Raw genomic sequence first — 14603 nt, 5'->3', positions numbered from 1 at the left:
TAATGCCAGATTTTAAAGAGAATTTTGGATTATATTTGTCTGTTGCAATGTTCAACAAACTTTACTTTCTTCTGGGAATAGATTATTCAACAGAGAAGTTTGTGTTCCTTAATAGGAGAGAGATCATTAAAAGTTTGTGTTTATAAAATGCTTCAGGGTCTTAGGCAGACCCTACATGGCCTTCTTATCTATAGAAAAAAGTAGCTGTAACTGGAGGTTAGACTCTCCCCTTCTCCCACCCCCAATCCTGTGTCGGTAACTCACTTGGTCTTCATCATCCAAGACTGAGGCCTATTTTTTGACCAGGTGCCATCATTTTCTATTCCAATGAGGATGGTTTCTATAGAAATTGTTCTAAATACATGTCCTCTTTGAGTATATATGCAGTTACTAAGCAGATGGCTGAAGCATGCTATTATAATGCATGACTGTTCTGCTTTTTGTTAAGTAAAAATTGTCTTCTATCAATATAAGGAATAGTCTATAATGCCAACAATTACTAAGAAAACAAGGGAAAGAAAATGAGTACAGAAAAGTTCCCAATAAGACACAGAACAAAATAGCAAAATAATGGATTAATTTCATTGGTTCTCATTGTAAAATGACTCAAGGAGGAAATCAAGTATGACAAAGGATAGGGGCTGAAGTATTCCCTCTCCCAAATCTGACTGTACCAACATGTGTGAATATTGCTTTATGTTTGGGGGAGGGAATGAGAAAAAATAACAGAGGGAGAAGGACAGAATGAGATATAGGAAAAGAGCTTCCTTATTGTTTGAATCCACTTAGAATAAACTGATTGAACCACTGACAAGGGATGGATCGTGGAGATGAGTGTGGTCTCTAGGATTTGTTAAGGATCCCCTATTCAGTAAGGAATATGAATTAGGATTTTATATATATATATATATATATATATATATATGATATATATATATATGCATATACATATATTTATGTAATTATATAAAATTTTTGTTCCTATTCCCTACTGAATAGCATCAAAACATCTTAATTCAAGATCTCTGATGACCTACAAAGGGGAGGAGAGATGAATCTGAATATAGAAAGTAGAATAGTGGTTACCAGGGATTGGGGGTTGGGGTAGGAAATGAGGAATTATTGTTTAATGGGAACGGAGTTTCAGTTTGACAAAATGAAAAAAAGTTCTGTGGATGGATAGTGGTGATGGTTGCACAGCAATGTAAATGTAATGCTACTCACTAAACTGTACACTTAAAAATAATTAAAATGGTAAATTAAAAAAAAAATCTCATGATCTAGACTGAACCTACTTTTCTAGTCTTATTTGCCTTTATTCTCATGTATGTTATTTACCAAACTGAGTAACAATAGTGTTCACAGGTGTAACATTTATTATTTGCCTGACACAGAGCTTTACATGCTGAATTTAATTGTAATTTTCATGAGAACCGTGTGAAATAAATACTATTTTGATCCATATTTTGCTGGTGGGGGACTGAGCCTTCGAGAGGTCCTGTAACCCCGGCTTGCACCCAGGTCCCACAGCCAGTGGGTGATCTGACTCCCTGGTTCCCTGCTCTGTGGCTACCCCTGCTGCTTACTGCCGTTCTGATAGGTGCCTTCACCTGAGCTTTTCTCTCTGCCTGAAATAAGGGCTATTCTATCTCACCTTCAGAGGTCCTATTCTGCTACTCTTCTAAGTGAGCCCAAATGCCACTTTATCCTTGAATTACGTACCCCAGGTGACTATGATCTCACAACCCTCCAAAAATTCCTCTCTTTGCTACTCTGAGTGTCACAGACCAGCAGCTGGGTACCACCGGGAGCTCGTGGGAAATGTTGAATCTGAGGCCACACCCAAGATCTCCGCAATCAAAAACTGCATTTAGGGTCTTCCCTGGTGGCGCAGAGGTTGAGAGTCCGCCTGCCAATGCAGGGGACACGGGTCCGTGCCCCGGTCGGGGAAGATCCCACATGCCGCAGAGCGACTGGGCCCGTGAGCCATGGCTGCTGAGCCTGCGTGTCCGGAGCCTGTGCTCCGCAACGGGAGAGGCCACAACAGTGAGAGGCCCGCGTACCACAAAAAAACCAAAAAACAAAAAACTGCATTTAAAAAAAAATATTTTATGCATTTAAGAAAAATTATTTACAGTTGATTTACAATATTGTGTTAACTTCTGCTGTACACAAAGTGATTCAGTTATACATGTACCTATCAATACATTCTTTTTCAGATTCTTTTCCATTATGGTTTATCACAGGATATTTAAGAAACTGCATTTTAAGATCTCCAGGTGGCTTATGTATAAACTTTGAGAACTGCAGGATGGGAATTTTTCTCTTCTTTTTTGCTTTGCATCTCTGTACTTGTACACCTGTTTTATATTCCCAATTGGACTGTAAGCTCTTTAAGGGCAGGAGGGTATTATAGTCTCTTGACTATCCATAAATATACATAGCATAGAATTTGTTCTCTGATGTAACACAGCATTCACATTTAAAAATTTAGATCATTTACTAGGTCAAAAAGTACTGGGTTATTTGGAATAGTTTTTCCCAGTGTGCTAACAGTATCACTTTTGACAATTGGTTCACTTGTAATGTTTCCAAGAATTCAGGCTTCTGATAATGGTGAAAATGTTAAGAGGTATAATCTAGGTCCCTAAAATAAAACCTTCATTCCTTCCCAGAGCCTTTGGTCTATAACCAGCCCTTGTGACACAACGTCTTTCATCACCAAAGCACAAATATAGATATTACAGATTTGGAGAAAAATCAACACTTAGAAAATGGAAGTGCGGAAGCTGAAGACTCCAATCAATTTCACATGTAAAGCTTTGACGTTTGTCTATAGTCAGGAAACTCACTGTCTTCCAGGAACATTGGAATGGAATTTAGTTTTGTTTGTTTTTTTTTTTTTTTGCGGTACGCGGGCCTCTCACTGCTGTGGCCTCTCTCGCTGCGGAGCACAGGCTCCGGACGCACAGGCTCAGCGGCCATGGCTCACGGGCCCAGCCGCTCTGCGGCATGTGGGATCTTCCTGGACCGGGGCACGAACCCGTGTCCCCTGCATCGGCAGGCGGACTCTCAACCACTGCGCCACCAGGGAAGCCCTGGAATTTAGTTTTGACAAATATTTGATTCCAAGCTCTATTTTAGAGCAAATTTAGTTAATAGCAAAACTTCAGTCACTAGAGACACTCCTGTACCATTGCTCGCTAGGTACATGCCAAGGACCACTAATTAAAGCTATTGATTTTTGAAGGGATGACCGTGTGTTTTCTCATTCTTTATTTAGATCCAGTGTTTGCATGTATTTGTACCTCTAAATGTTCCCAGTGAGTGTGACCAACTGATTGCTGGGATTGTCAGCTGTGCGGGTCCTTTGATCAGCTTCTTTTTGCTGTACAATCTGGCTTCTCTGTTCTTTTTGCAGAATGTTTAATTGGACTACATGCATAAAAAGAAAAGAGGGGAAACACATATAGGTGGTAATTCTTCTTTTACTTCTACTGGCTCCATTTCAGCAGTCAATCTGACCTCTCCTGAAGTTCCAAATCTAAAAATTGTCTGAACATAAATCTACTCTTTGGAGCTGACAAAACCCTTTCATTCAGGGAGGATTCCTCGTTACCTCTTTTTTAGAATTTTTTTCCCTGCGAGTGTGTGTGTTGTTTCAGGGAGTGGCTCCCTTCCCACCTCACTCATTGGTTTGCTCACACCCTTATGGGATGAATCAATGCTTCCAGAAAGCCGGGGGCTTCCGAGGGACTGCGGGAACAATTACTTCCAAATGATCTCGTGCATCTTAGCAGGGAGCATTCAGACCACACCCCAGGTAAAAGGAAGTCTTTCCTTCATGCTTTTGAGAATGTTGAAAGGCTATGCACTTTGGTGTTTACTGCAAGAGGGTTTGAGGGAGAGATGCCCGGGTGTAGATAAATTTGACTATATCAAAATGAAATGTTATAGGCAGTTAGTGGAAAGGATGGGCAGATAAAGGCAAAACTGCTTACTGGCAACCAAAGAAGATGCTCAGGACAGTCCTTGGCGCAGTGTGAATGCTGAGAGACACCCTGTCATGTTTCTTCTCAACAAGAAGCTAGTGGCCATCTGTGAGTGTGGGTGTCAACGTCAGAAAGAAGAGAACTTTTAGGGAAATAGAAGAAAGGAAGGCACTGGAGCCCGAAACTGAGCAAAGAAGCAGTGAGCCTGCATGGCACGGGGGGACAACAGTTTCTTATATTATTAGTCGAGTGGCCGGTGAGAAGGTGACAGTCTCAGAGTTTCGAGCACTTGAAACTATACTTAGGAAAATATTTTCATCCTTTCAGCTCTAATTTTTATTATTAAACTAGTTTCTCAAGGATAGGAATTAAAATGCGTTTTTAAACAACACTGACAATGGAAAGTGTTAACTGGCATTTAACCAATGCAATGATATTAACATGCATCTGGTTCTGCTTTGTGTGGAAAATGATTTTTCATCACCATAGCAATTCATTTCTGGGCTCCACTGGAACTGGGCTATGGTATGCAGCAAAATTTTTCTTTTTCTTTCCTGAATAAGGGATTCAGCAGTCCACCGGCTAACACGGGGCTAACATCTAAGTGTTGTATAGTGTAGCTAGTATAATTTCAAATCCTTTTCCAACTAAATTTTGTGCAAAAAATTCTGTACATGCTTGTTAGGATAAAATGATGCTAGGTAAAAGTGATGAAAAGAGCCCCATGCTAACAATGTACTGCCAGCTTAAAAGTGAATACCAAACCATTGCCCTTTTTGTGGTTAATCTAAGGTTATGTGTGTGGATAGGAATTAATCCCTGATCTTGTTCTCTGACAGTAAACTAGGAAGACGAAAAGTCTTTAGTACTGTTGGATTTTCCATTTTAAATGTTATTCTTGATGACATTATATGTTGGCTCAACTAAAATTAAAAACAAACTGTTCTCCTTACCTGGTGAAGAAATTTTATGCAGGCTATGGATGTTCCTGTAAGAAAATATAACAATAAAAAAGAAGGAAATAGTTTTACTTATTTTCAGTTGCTTTCATTGTCAACATTTGGTTATGTTTAGAAATTCCTTTGAGGATATGTTCTAAAAGCACACCTCATTCATTGAAGCATCCATTTTTATTCATACTTTGTTTCAATTTTATTCACTAAAATTGTAACTATTAACCTTTAAAAAGTCAATAGTTTACAATGTATCAGTAGTGACGATCTATTTGTATTTTAGAGACTTTAGTAGCAAGCTAAAGTAAAGAAGTACATTTTTGGAGAAATAAATCTTGGTCACTGTATATGCTTTAGAAGGCAAAGCCACTTACTGTTAATAATGGTTATATGTATTTTGTAACCACAGGGCACTTATACTGAAGTGCATACGTCAGTATTTCAATTTCATCTGGATAGAACATAAGATAGACCTGGGCCTCCCTGGTGGCACAGTGGTTGAGAGTCCCCCTGCCGATGCAGGGGACACGGGTTCGTGCCCCGGTCCGGGAAGATCCCACATGTTGCGGAGCGGCTGCACCCGTGAGCCATGTCCGCTGAGCCTGCGCGTCCGGAGCCTGTTGCTCTGCAACGGGACAGGCCACAACAGTGAGAGGCCCGCGTACCGCAAAAAAAAAAAAAAAAAAAGATAGCTCTGTAGTCATCATGTGGGGAGATGAGGGCAGGTCTATAGCACCTGAGGACAAAGTCACACTTTCACCACTTCTTTTACTCCTAAAAGACTATCTTTATTTCCTACCCAAATTAAATTCTATGATAGATTATCTGAACTACCCTCAGTGATTTCCTTGCTAAAACCCCTCTCCACTCATCAAGATATTGATGAGATTAGTCATGTAAAGAAGACTTCCTAGGGCTTCCCTGGTGGCGCAGTGGTTAAGAATCCGCCTGCCAGTGCAGAGGACACGGGTTCGAGCCCTGGTCTGGGAAGATCCCACATGCCGCAGAGCAACTAGCCCTGTGAGTCACAATTACTGAGCCTGCGCGTCTGGAGCCTGTGCTCCACAATGGGAGAGGCCACGATAGTGAGAGGCCCGCGCACTGCGATGAGGAGTGGTCCCCACTTGCCGCAATTAGGGAAAGCCCTCGCAGAGAAACGAAGAGCCAACACAGCCAAAAATAAATAAATAAATAAATAAATAATTTTAAGAAGACTTCCTAGAAAATAATCCATCTAGAAAGTGTGTTGTATTGTGTATCACTGATAAGACTAGTGGGTTCCCTAAATCTCATGAGGGATCTAATGTCCGTTCCTAAAAGGGAAAGCATTGATTTATTACTTTTGGATGATAAGCCTGGGAATTGCGACCTGACTGCCATGGGGGAATAGACAATTATTTTTAAAGGCAGAAAATAATATTGAAAAATGAAAGTTGGCTCAGAAGGGTTTGTCTGTGTAGTTTTTATGCCCTAAGGAATAGACATTGTTTCTAGAAACCCTAACCCTAACCCTACTCTGTTATAAGCCTAGACCTTATAATCATCTAGTCTTACCATCCCACTAAATCCTAAGCTCTCATAACCCATACTGTGACCCTGGGCCATTCTCCCCGACACCCACTATGCTTTCAGATCTGATTCCTGAACCGAAGAGACCACTAGTCCCTTAGTCTGAAGTCCCTCTTCTTCCCTGTCCATGTTGAACTCCATGGTTGACCCTTTGCTCTTCTCCCATCAGTACCCTCAGTTTCCTGACACTCACAACATTCTTCTGCCAGAGCCACCTCTGAACATCAGTTCTATAAATGCTGCAATTCACTTGCTCTGTTCCTATGATAGGCAGTTGAGCATCCCTGGAGACATTATCAAAAAGCCAAGCAAATTGCTTTTACTACAAATTCACGGATTTACATTTAGGCTGGGCCCTCACAATAGTCTGTCAATCCTTTTACTTATTTATAGTCAGGCCTCTTTCTCACTGTATCATCCTCCATCAATGGTGTTCCAGGCTTTTCCATTTCTCTTAAAATCCTGTGTCACTTTTGCTACTTCTTCCTCAGCTACTGGACCACTTAATGGTAGAGCTGGATGGTTCAGTCTTGGACCTCTTCTTTTCTTATTTGTGCTGACTCCCCTGGTGATCTCATCTGGTCTCATGGTTTTCAATACCATGTATAGGTCAACAACTGTAATGATTTTATCTCCATGACAGACTTTCCTCTGAACTTTTCTCCCATCCCCACATTTCCACTTGGATATATATTTGTCATATCATATTTGATCTTTATTTTCAAACCAGCTTCACCTCTTGTTTTCCCTGTTTCAGTAAAGAATATCTTATTTCTTTCAGTTATTCAGGTCAAAAATTTTGTACTTGTGTTGACTCTTGTCTGCTCTTATATCGCACATCTAATTTTTCAGCAAATTCTAAGTTTTTCCTTTAGATTCCAGCCAACCCAAGTTTTACCTAACATTTTCTCTCCTATAGGTTATTATACTAGTCTTCACAGCACTTATCACAATTGAAAATCCTATTTTATTGCATATTTATTTGGTTTCCTGTCTCCCTCCCACCAGAATGGGTAGAGGTTTTTGTTCACTGTGTGTCACCAACCCCTAGAATAGAGCCTAGCATCTGGTAGGCATTTAATAAGATCTTGTTGAGTAAATGAAAGTAAGTAGAAGGCAACGTATTCAAGTGAGGTTTGGTTTAAGTAGGAGTGTAGTAGCAGGACTGATGGCTATGTAAAAGGACAAAGATGTAGGTGGGTGACTAGATGTGGTGATGAGGGTTTTGGAAGTTCTCTTCAGATTGCTTCAACTATCTCAGTGAAGTGGGAAACAAAGTTGTCAGCTCAGAGTGAGAATGAGGAAGAAGATGTAGGGGTTTGAAGAAAGAGGAGAAGGTGTGAGTTTTCTAGCGAGTGGGAGAGTAAATGGGCTCTGGAACTGTATAGTATGATTACAGAGAAGAATTAAAGTGCCAGATTGAGGCTCAGGGTCATAAATTTGAAGTGAAACCAGCAAGTGGGGTCGTGTGATTTTTTTCTGTGACCACATTTACCCTTGTGGTGCAGGAGGAGAGTAGGTAGGTGGTAGACTGAGTGACCACTATGATTTACCCGAAGTGGATGGTGATGTGAGAGAAGGTAAGGTATTTGAAGGGCATGCACAGGAGGAGTTGTGGTCAACTCGGTCATTAAGTCTGGCCAAAAAAAAAGAAGTCTGGGAAAACTTAATGTTGGAAGGATCAGTAGACTTTCATTTTGGTGGTTTCCCAGAAATGTTGGAGTCCAGAATTGAAGAGATGGTGTGGAAAGAAAAGAAGTGTTGATCAGAGAAGGAAAAAACCCTGAAATTATGGTGGTGCTGTGGCTACTGGTTGTTGCTAAGGATGTGAAGGGCAAGGAAGAGTAGAGGTAGTGAAATACGCTATTAGAAAAATTACCCATGGGATAGCATATTGGGTATTATAAAAAGTGTGGTGTTAGAAGGAGTGGAATTAACCCCAGAAGTAAATCTTCAAAGAAAGAAGGGTTTGACTTGGGGGTGGGCAGATGGCTGTAACAAGAAGAGGTAGTGAATGGTGTAGACTTGTGGATGGCAGGAGCTTCAAACCTGGAAGTTTGTAGGTAAGAGGGAAGAAGAATGGTCTGGAAGCAGAAAAGGGTGCACAGAGGATACCTAGCCTACCTCTGGTGGGTCACCCAGTGTGAGAGGAAACAGAGAGCTTCTTGGGAAGCAGAGTCCTTCAGCAGGAACCATGTTTAGTTAGAGGCAGAACATGTAGAGAAGAGGTTAAGGATGTGGAGGGATGTGTGACAACTGCCTGAATTCCAGAAAGTGTATGGTGAAAAGTTTCCAAGAGTTGGATCACGGTATGTTGCTGAAACTCAGTCTCTGTTCACCAGTACTGAATAGAAACTCAGAGACAGAGTTTTGGGTGAAGTAGAAAAGACTAGCTTTTATTGCTTTGCCAGGCAAAGGGGGCCACAGTTGGCTAATGCCTGCAAAACTGTGTGTCTTGCCCTGGAGGGGGTAGTGTTCAAGGAACAGGGTGTGGTCAGCTCATGGACATTCTTCTGATTGGTTGGTGGTGAGGTAACTGGGAGTCAGTATCATCAGCCTTCTGGTTCCAACCGGTATGGGGTCTATGTGCTTATGGGCAGCAAACAGTTAACTTCCTCCACCAGGTGAGGGTTTCAGTAGCTGCAAAACAGCTCAAAGGACATGGCTCAGAATATTATCCATAGTCCTTGAGGAAGAACTAAATGCCCTTGACTTTGTTTAATGGCTAAAGTATTATTATTTTGACTTGCTTGACTGTTTTCCTTTCTTTCTGCCTTTTCTCACTTCCCTGATTAAATTTATTCTTTCACTAAAGTTTTTCTACAGGCAAAAAGCAGGTGAAGGACATGGGTGGGGATCTATTCTAGGAAGGCCTCATAGGGTCCTTCTCGGTTACAGGTACAAGAAGGGAACAAAACTAGGGGTGTGCATTGCACACAGAGACACAGTGATGGCTGGGTTTCTCGTGCAGCTGATGTGATCGGGTTTAAAGAGCATGTTGAGACACACAAGGGTGGCACGACCTGAAGGGAGAGAAGTCTGGGAGTTCCTGCCAGGGCTATTGCATTTCTTGTGACAGAGGCATGGAGGTGGCAGCGTGGCAGTTTCCCTCTGACTAGATGGGGCTGATCGCATCATGAACATGGATTACGTACCAAATGAGTCCCCTCACCTTCCAGCTTCTCTCACTGCCTCACAGTCAGAGCTTTTCTGTATCTCCGTTAATTTTCTCCATTCTCAGAGGAGGCCATGTTCTTTCTGTTGTTGCTTTAGCTTTTGCTGCCTGCTTCCTCCAGGACTTTGCTCCACTTTCCTTCCTACTGGTTCCTTCTCCGAGTCTACAGACGTCTTCACGTCTATCCTGTTACAGACCAACAAGGGCACCTCTTTGACTGGACTTTCCTTTCTAACTACTCTCCATCTCTCTTCCTCCTTCTCACCCAAACGTCTCAAAAGAGAAATTCCAGCACCATCTTCTCTTTCTGCCTTTCCTTTTAGTCCTCCATCTATTACTCTTGGCTTTCTGTCCTGATCGCTAGCCTTGGGTCTTATAAAACCAGCATTACCTATCTGACATTCTAATGAGACGATCTCATTCCCAATCTACAGCGCTTGGTTCTCAGTGTCAAAAGGACAGAACTCAAGCTTGATTCTCACCCAGTGCTGCTTTCCATGCCTTCACTCAGCTGGTTTCCTCAGCCTGGAAGACCCTTATTTTTCTCTTCACTAGAACTTAAATTCCAGGTGCTGTGTTTTATGGAGCTTCCCAGACTGGGTAGGCATCCCTTATCGCTTTTCCCTTCCTATTCTGTGCGTATGCTTTTCCTACTTGTGACTGGTCTATTGGCTGTTTCTTATTTGCTGTTATATCTCTAGCTCCTGAGTACCTGTCACACAGCAAATGCTTAACAAAATGGTTTTTGAATGAATAAAGAATGAATGAAAGAGAAGGTATATCCTCGAGAAGAGGCATTGGTATCCTGGCAGCAAGAAAAGTAAACTTTCAATTTTCAATTCACATTTTAGCATTCTCATTCATGATATATGTCAGAAGTTTCACACATGCTTGGTGATTATGAGTCACACTGAACCTGCTAACCCAGAGTTAAATGGATAAAAGTCCTTGACCTCTGTGGGGTCATCACAAACACAGCATCTGGTCTGTTTTGAAATTAACTTTTATCCATGTTAACTTGCAACATTCCAGCAGCTCAACTTGCCAAGCTGCTCTTCTGTTGCCGTGTCCTACAGTAGGATATTCCTTGGGTTGTATTTCTTTCTCCGATAAATATTTTCACAAAAAAAGGGTCGGATGAACTATGAATATTTTAATAGATGTTCTCTTTGCCAACCATACACATGATCGTAGGACAATAGGCAAGTTATCAAAATAAATGAGATAAATATAATATGTAGAGAGTAAAGTCAAAATAAACCTTTGATAAGACTGAAAGTCTAATTTATAACGTGTCTCATAGGTCTCTTCTGGTGATGCTGAAGCCAAACCTCTGATCTTCACATTTGTCCCCACTGTCAGAAGACTACCAACCCACTCCCAGTTGGGTGACACCTCTAAATTCATTGTTAAAATTCCTGAGGAACCAAGTGATAAGACTCCAGAAACTGTAAATAGGGTAGGATTATTTTTTACTATTTTTTATATCAAGCAATTAACATTAAATTATCCATCATAATGACTTGCAAATTTGTATGGATGTTTATTTTCTCTGCTTAAAGTGAGCTAACTGGGAAATCTAAGATTGGCTAAAAATATAACTATGTAATAGGAACTTCAGTGTTATCAAATCTCAGGTTCTCTCCAATACATTATTCTCAACCCTTTTGATTTGATATCCTTTTATTTGCTGTTCACGTGATATATTCGGCCTCCTGACACCTCCCCTCCCAAATGTATCTTAAAATAATAAAAACAAAATTTTTACAAAGTTTAAATTTATCTTTAAAGAATGCTAGATAAAAGAGCGAGGTGTTATTTTACGTGTAACAGATTAGCAACATTAAAAAATTGTAATATCTGAATTTGGGGCAATTGTGGATATGTTGGCAGGCTCACACTTTGCTGCTAGTTTTGTGAATTTGTACAATTTTGGTGGAAAACCCTTATCCACAGTCATACAACTGTTTATAACCCTTTAATGTTTAAACTCTTGGAAATGCATCCCAGGGAAATAGTACAGAGGAAAAAAAGTGTTATATAGGAAAATAATTAGAGAAAAATAAAAGGAGCCTAATATCTAACAATTAGAGAAAAGCTAAGCATGAGATAATACATCACCTTGACGAAGTTATAATTATAATGGTTATGTAATTTCATGGAACATGTTAATCTTACAATATTAAGTGATACAATAGATTATAAAGTTGTATTTATATCCTGATTATACCTATCTAAAGAGAGCTCAAGACTGAAAAAGAAATTAAAACAAACAGAAAAAAACATAAAAATGACTTGTGTTAAATAGTGACATTTTGGGTAAAAAAATTTTTCTCTTTAAAATGTATTTTAATACTATCTTATTATAAATAAAATGTGACTGGGAGAACTTTGTGGTATTTTTGAGCCAACTTGCAGGAGATAAAATTATCTGATTCTCGTCTATATGAAAACATCTTATCTAGCAAGAAGTAATATATAACCTGGGACTTACAATGTCATCTTATTTCAAAGACTGTTGGGACCAAATTATTTCAGAGAAATTCTGAATGCCACATAAAGCACTTCTGGGAAATTTCTCCCTAACAGTACTCAAGTACACATAATATATTCATGGGATCCTTTGTGATTAGGTGCTATGAGTGTGGGACTATAGATGTATGAATCAATCTTGGCTGCAGATCTCTGAAGCCTCCAAGGATAAGGATATTCATTTACAGATGGCAATGGTATCTACACAGCCACAAGTTTTGCTTGACCATTAACTAAACCCATGACACATCCCCATTTGTTTTGTGAATGTCTTTATGGAAAACATTGCTCTCTTTCCTCTATTTTTAAAAAGCCATATCAGGATTTATTTGAAAGCAGGTTTTGCTGACTTTGATCCTGAGCCCTAAATTGTTTGGGCTTGGACCAGGAAAAACAAGTGGGTTAGTAAAAGTAAACCATTAGCTTCAACCCAAATCTCTCCTATGCCAACCTGATTTTTAGATATATTCGTAAAAACTTTTGTCCTTGGAGGTTATAAGCAGATTAAGGTTTTAAGAAAGAGTACATGCAAAAAAGCATTTACCAAAGCAACATCAACGCTTTCATGTCTCTACGTTTATTGCAGTCTGATTCCAATGAGTATTCGACCTTGAATGTTGGGAGCCAACGGGAGAGAGACCGAGGAACATTGACTTATCCTTTAGAGGTCAAGGACAAGGCTTCCCAAGGAAGGGGATTTAAAGCAAACGAACCTCAAGGAATGCAGCAAAGTGACCTCTTCAAAGCTGAATATGTCTTTATTGTGGACTCTGAGGGGGAAGATGAAGCTCCAAGCAGAAGAGGTGAACAAGGCCCCCCAGGAGGGATGAGCACCACAGCTGCTCGGCCCACGTCTCTAGCAATCTCCTCCAGTCTGGTTTCTGATGTGGTACACCCCAAAACTCGGGGGGCAGACCTCCAGGTTCCGTCACATCCTGAAATGCCTCATGGGATGGCTCCTCAGCAAAAACATGGGCCGGTAGGTTTTTCTCCTTGTCATTAAAAAAAAAAAAAAAGTTTCATACCCTTTGTCTGCAAAGACATTTCTATTTATTCAAGGCATCAAGGTGTACAAAACTCTTAAGGAAAGAGATGTTAAAAAACTAAAATCCCAAGATCATAAACCATCACAGTGTAAATATAGATAAGAAATTGAAAAGAAATAAATTTCATAAGATGAAAAGGATTATATACAATTATGCTGTGAACTGGCTGAAGAGAATATGTAAAACACTTAGCTGGAGTGGATTTGGAGGAATATTAACCCTTCCTTCTGAAAAGTTTTGGAGAAGGTCAGTACAGGGAATTTCTTAGGAGAGAGTTCTTGGTGGGCTGGGTGTATGAAGAAGCACATTTCAGAGATGAGAAAGATCCAGCAAAAAGACATCAACTGGATGCAGACACTTTACTTTTAAACCAGTAAAAGAGTAGTAAAAGGATACACTAGGAATTAAGAGTGTGTAAGGAAAATCATTTCCTCCTGTGTGACTTCAGGGAAATATTGACTGTATTCCTGGAAACCACCGGAAGCAGGGCTGGCCTCAGAGAATTGGGGAGAAGATCCCACCCCAAAGCTTAGCAGCAAGATTGAATGGCTCCTTTAAGGTGTCAAGGCTTTGATACAGTAGGAGAGGACTCATAGCTGAGAGGGCAGGAAGGAAAGGGGGTGAAGAGGGTGGGATTTTGAAGGGAAAAAACTAGGATGACTGGCTATTTGTTGTCATGAAGTTATCAGATGACTTTGACAAGGCATAGAATGTCAGGAATGCAGAGACTGGCTTGGCTTTGGGAGTAAATAATGGGTGCAGAGCTCCCTGTGACAATGAGCATGAGTCAGTACCAAGATGTCCTATTTAGAATCTGCTAGACCAGGCACTTGCAAGCATACCAAAGTAGTTGGGAGAACATTTTTATTGTTGAGTTGGCCTTTTGGTACTACTAGGACCTATGCAAAACTGTAGCCTAGGCATCTTATCTTTGGTGCCACCTTATCTTTATTTATGCAGCCTTCACTGGACTTCCTGATAATGTATTTATGTCACCCTCAAGCATCCAGTATCCTCATGCTGTCTTTTGGTGATAGAAGACTCTCACTGGGGTAGCACCACCCAGGTCTATTGGACTAAAACATTCATTTCTTCTTGAAATTTATTCTTATCTAGTTATTGGGAATATTCTAATCATATAATTAAACATATTCTCAGTAAGTGGTGATAGGCTTAAACATTTCTTTCTTGCCTTAGGAAAGATGATGAAATAAGCAAGTTGGCAATGTGGAAGTTTCCATAGTGTGTGGAGTGTAGTTTAACATGGCCTTTGAAGACATGGTGATACCAAATATAAATAAAGAAAAGTATTCTTAATGAAGCAATGTTTGGCTTT

General features: G+C 40.3%; 1 protein-coding gene across 1 annotated transcript in view; it reads left to right on the top strand.

Moving 5' to 3' along the window:
• Nucleotides 1-3724: 3724 nt before the first annotated feature.
• Nucleotides 3725-14603, top strand: part of MLIP (muscular LMNA interacting protein) — a 113368-nt gene continuing 102489 nt past the window's right edge. Inside the window, exons 1-3 of the mRNA XM_065885943.1 lie at nucleotides 3725-3823; nucleotides 10993-11148; nucleotides 12808-13200. Of these exons, the coding sequence (XP_065742015.1) occupies nucleotides 3725-3823; nucleotides 10993-11148; nucleotides 12808-13200 (648 nt within the window). The remainder of the gene's footprint in view (nucleotides 3824-10992; nucleotides 11149-12807; nucleotides 13201-14603) is intronic.

The sequence above is a fragment of the Phocoena phocoena genome, chromosome 10 (genome assembly GCF_963924675.1).
Source record: "Phocoena phocoena chromosome 10, mPhoPho1.1, whole genome shotgun sequence".
Classification (NCBI taxonomy): domain Eukaryota; kingdom Metazoa; phylum Chordata; class Mammalia; order Artiodactyla; family Phocoenidae; genus Phocoena; species Phocoena phocoena.
The sequence above is the reverse complement of the archived record's forward strand: the minus strand, read 5'-3'. Positions and strand labels throughout refer to the sequence as shown.